A 797-nucleotide genomic window follows, 5' to 3' on the forward strand; every position below is an offset into this window, starting at 1 on the left:
TATATATATATATATATATATATATATATATATATATATATATATATATTTATATATTTATTTATTTATTTATTTAAATTTACAATTTCATTAACAATTTATATTTATATATCTGTGTTTGTTTTATTATTTTCCTTTTATAAGAATTCGTGATGCCAAGTCCAGACTTGATAATTGTTAACCCCCCCCGAAAAGGATGTGGAAAGGTAAATATATACATGTGAAATAAATATTGTATATGCATATTACCTTTAACCGTATATGTTTTCTATTTTTATAATAAACAATTAAAAAATTAATTCAACATGAAAAATATTTCAGGTATTTAGAAGGTGGATAAGAGGACTATGCTGCAAGCATATAATTTATGTATCATGCAATGTGAACAGTCAATTTAAGGATATCAGTCATTTGATTAATTTAGGGTAAATGGAATTTAAGAAAGACAAAAAATAAAATAAAATAAATGAAATGAAATAAGGGAACATAAAACAATATAAAAATGATATAATAAAATAAATTATAGGAAGTATGAAGTACTAATTTTATATTGATATATTACTTTTCACATATCTTTTTTTTTTTTTTTTTTTTTTTTTTTTCATTTAGTTATATTATAAAAGATATTATACCCTTGGACACATTCCCAAGAACTCCTCATTTTGAAACAATAGTTTATTTAAAATTGAATTCTAAGAAGGTTAAAAATCAAAAAAAAAAAAAAAAAAAAAAAAAAAAAAAAAAAAAATTTAAAAAAATAAAAAAAAAATAAAATAAAAATAAAAAAAATTTTAAAG

At 18.1% G+C, this 797-nt stretch overlaps 1 protein-coding gene across 1 annotated transcript in view; it reads left to right on the forward strand.

Moving 5' to 3' along the window:
* PRSY57_1305300 (SAM dependent methyltransferase, putative) overlaps positions 1-797 on the forward strand; it is a gene marked incomplete at both ends in the record, with an annotated part of 3538 nt that overhangs the window by 2467 nt on the left and 274 nt on the right. The window contains 3 exons of the mRNA XM_020115136.1: positions 145-206; positions 322-425; positions 610-700. Of these exons, the coding sequence (XP_019970059.1) occupies positions 145-206; positions 322-425; positions 610-700 (257 nt within the window). The remainder of the gene's footprint in view (positions 1-144; positions 207-321; positions 426-609; positions 701-797) is intronic.

Source organism: Plasmodium reichenowi, chromosome 13 (genome assembly GCF_001601855.1).
Source record: "Plasmodium reichenowi strain SY57 chromosome 13, whole genome shotgun sequence".
Lineage (NCBI taxonomy): Eukaryota > Apicomplexa > Aconoidasida > Haemosporida > Plasmodiidae > Plasmodium > Plasmodium reichenowi.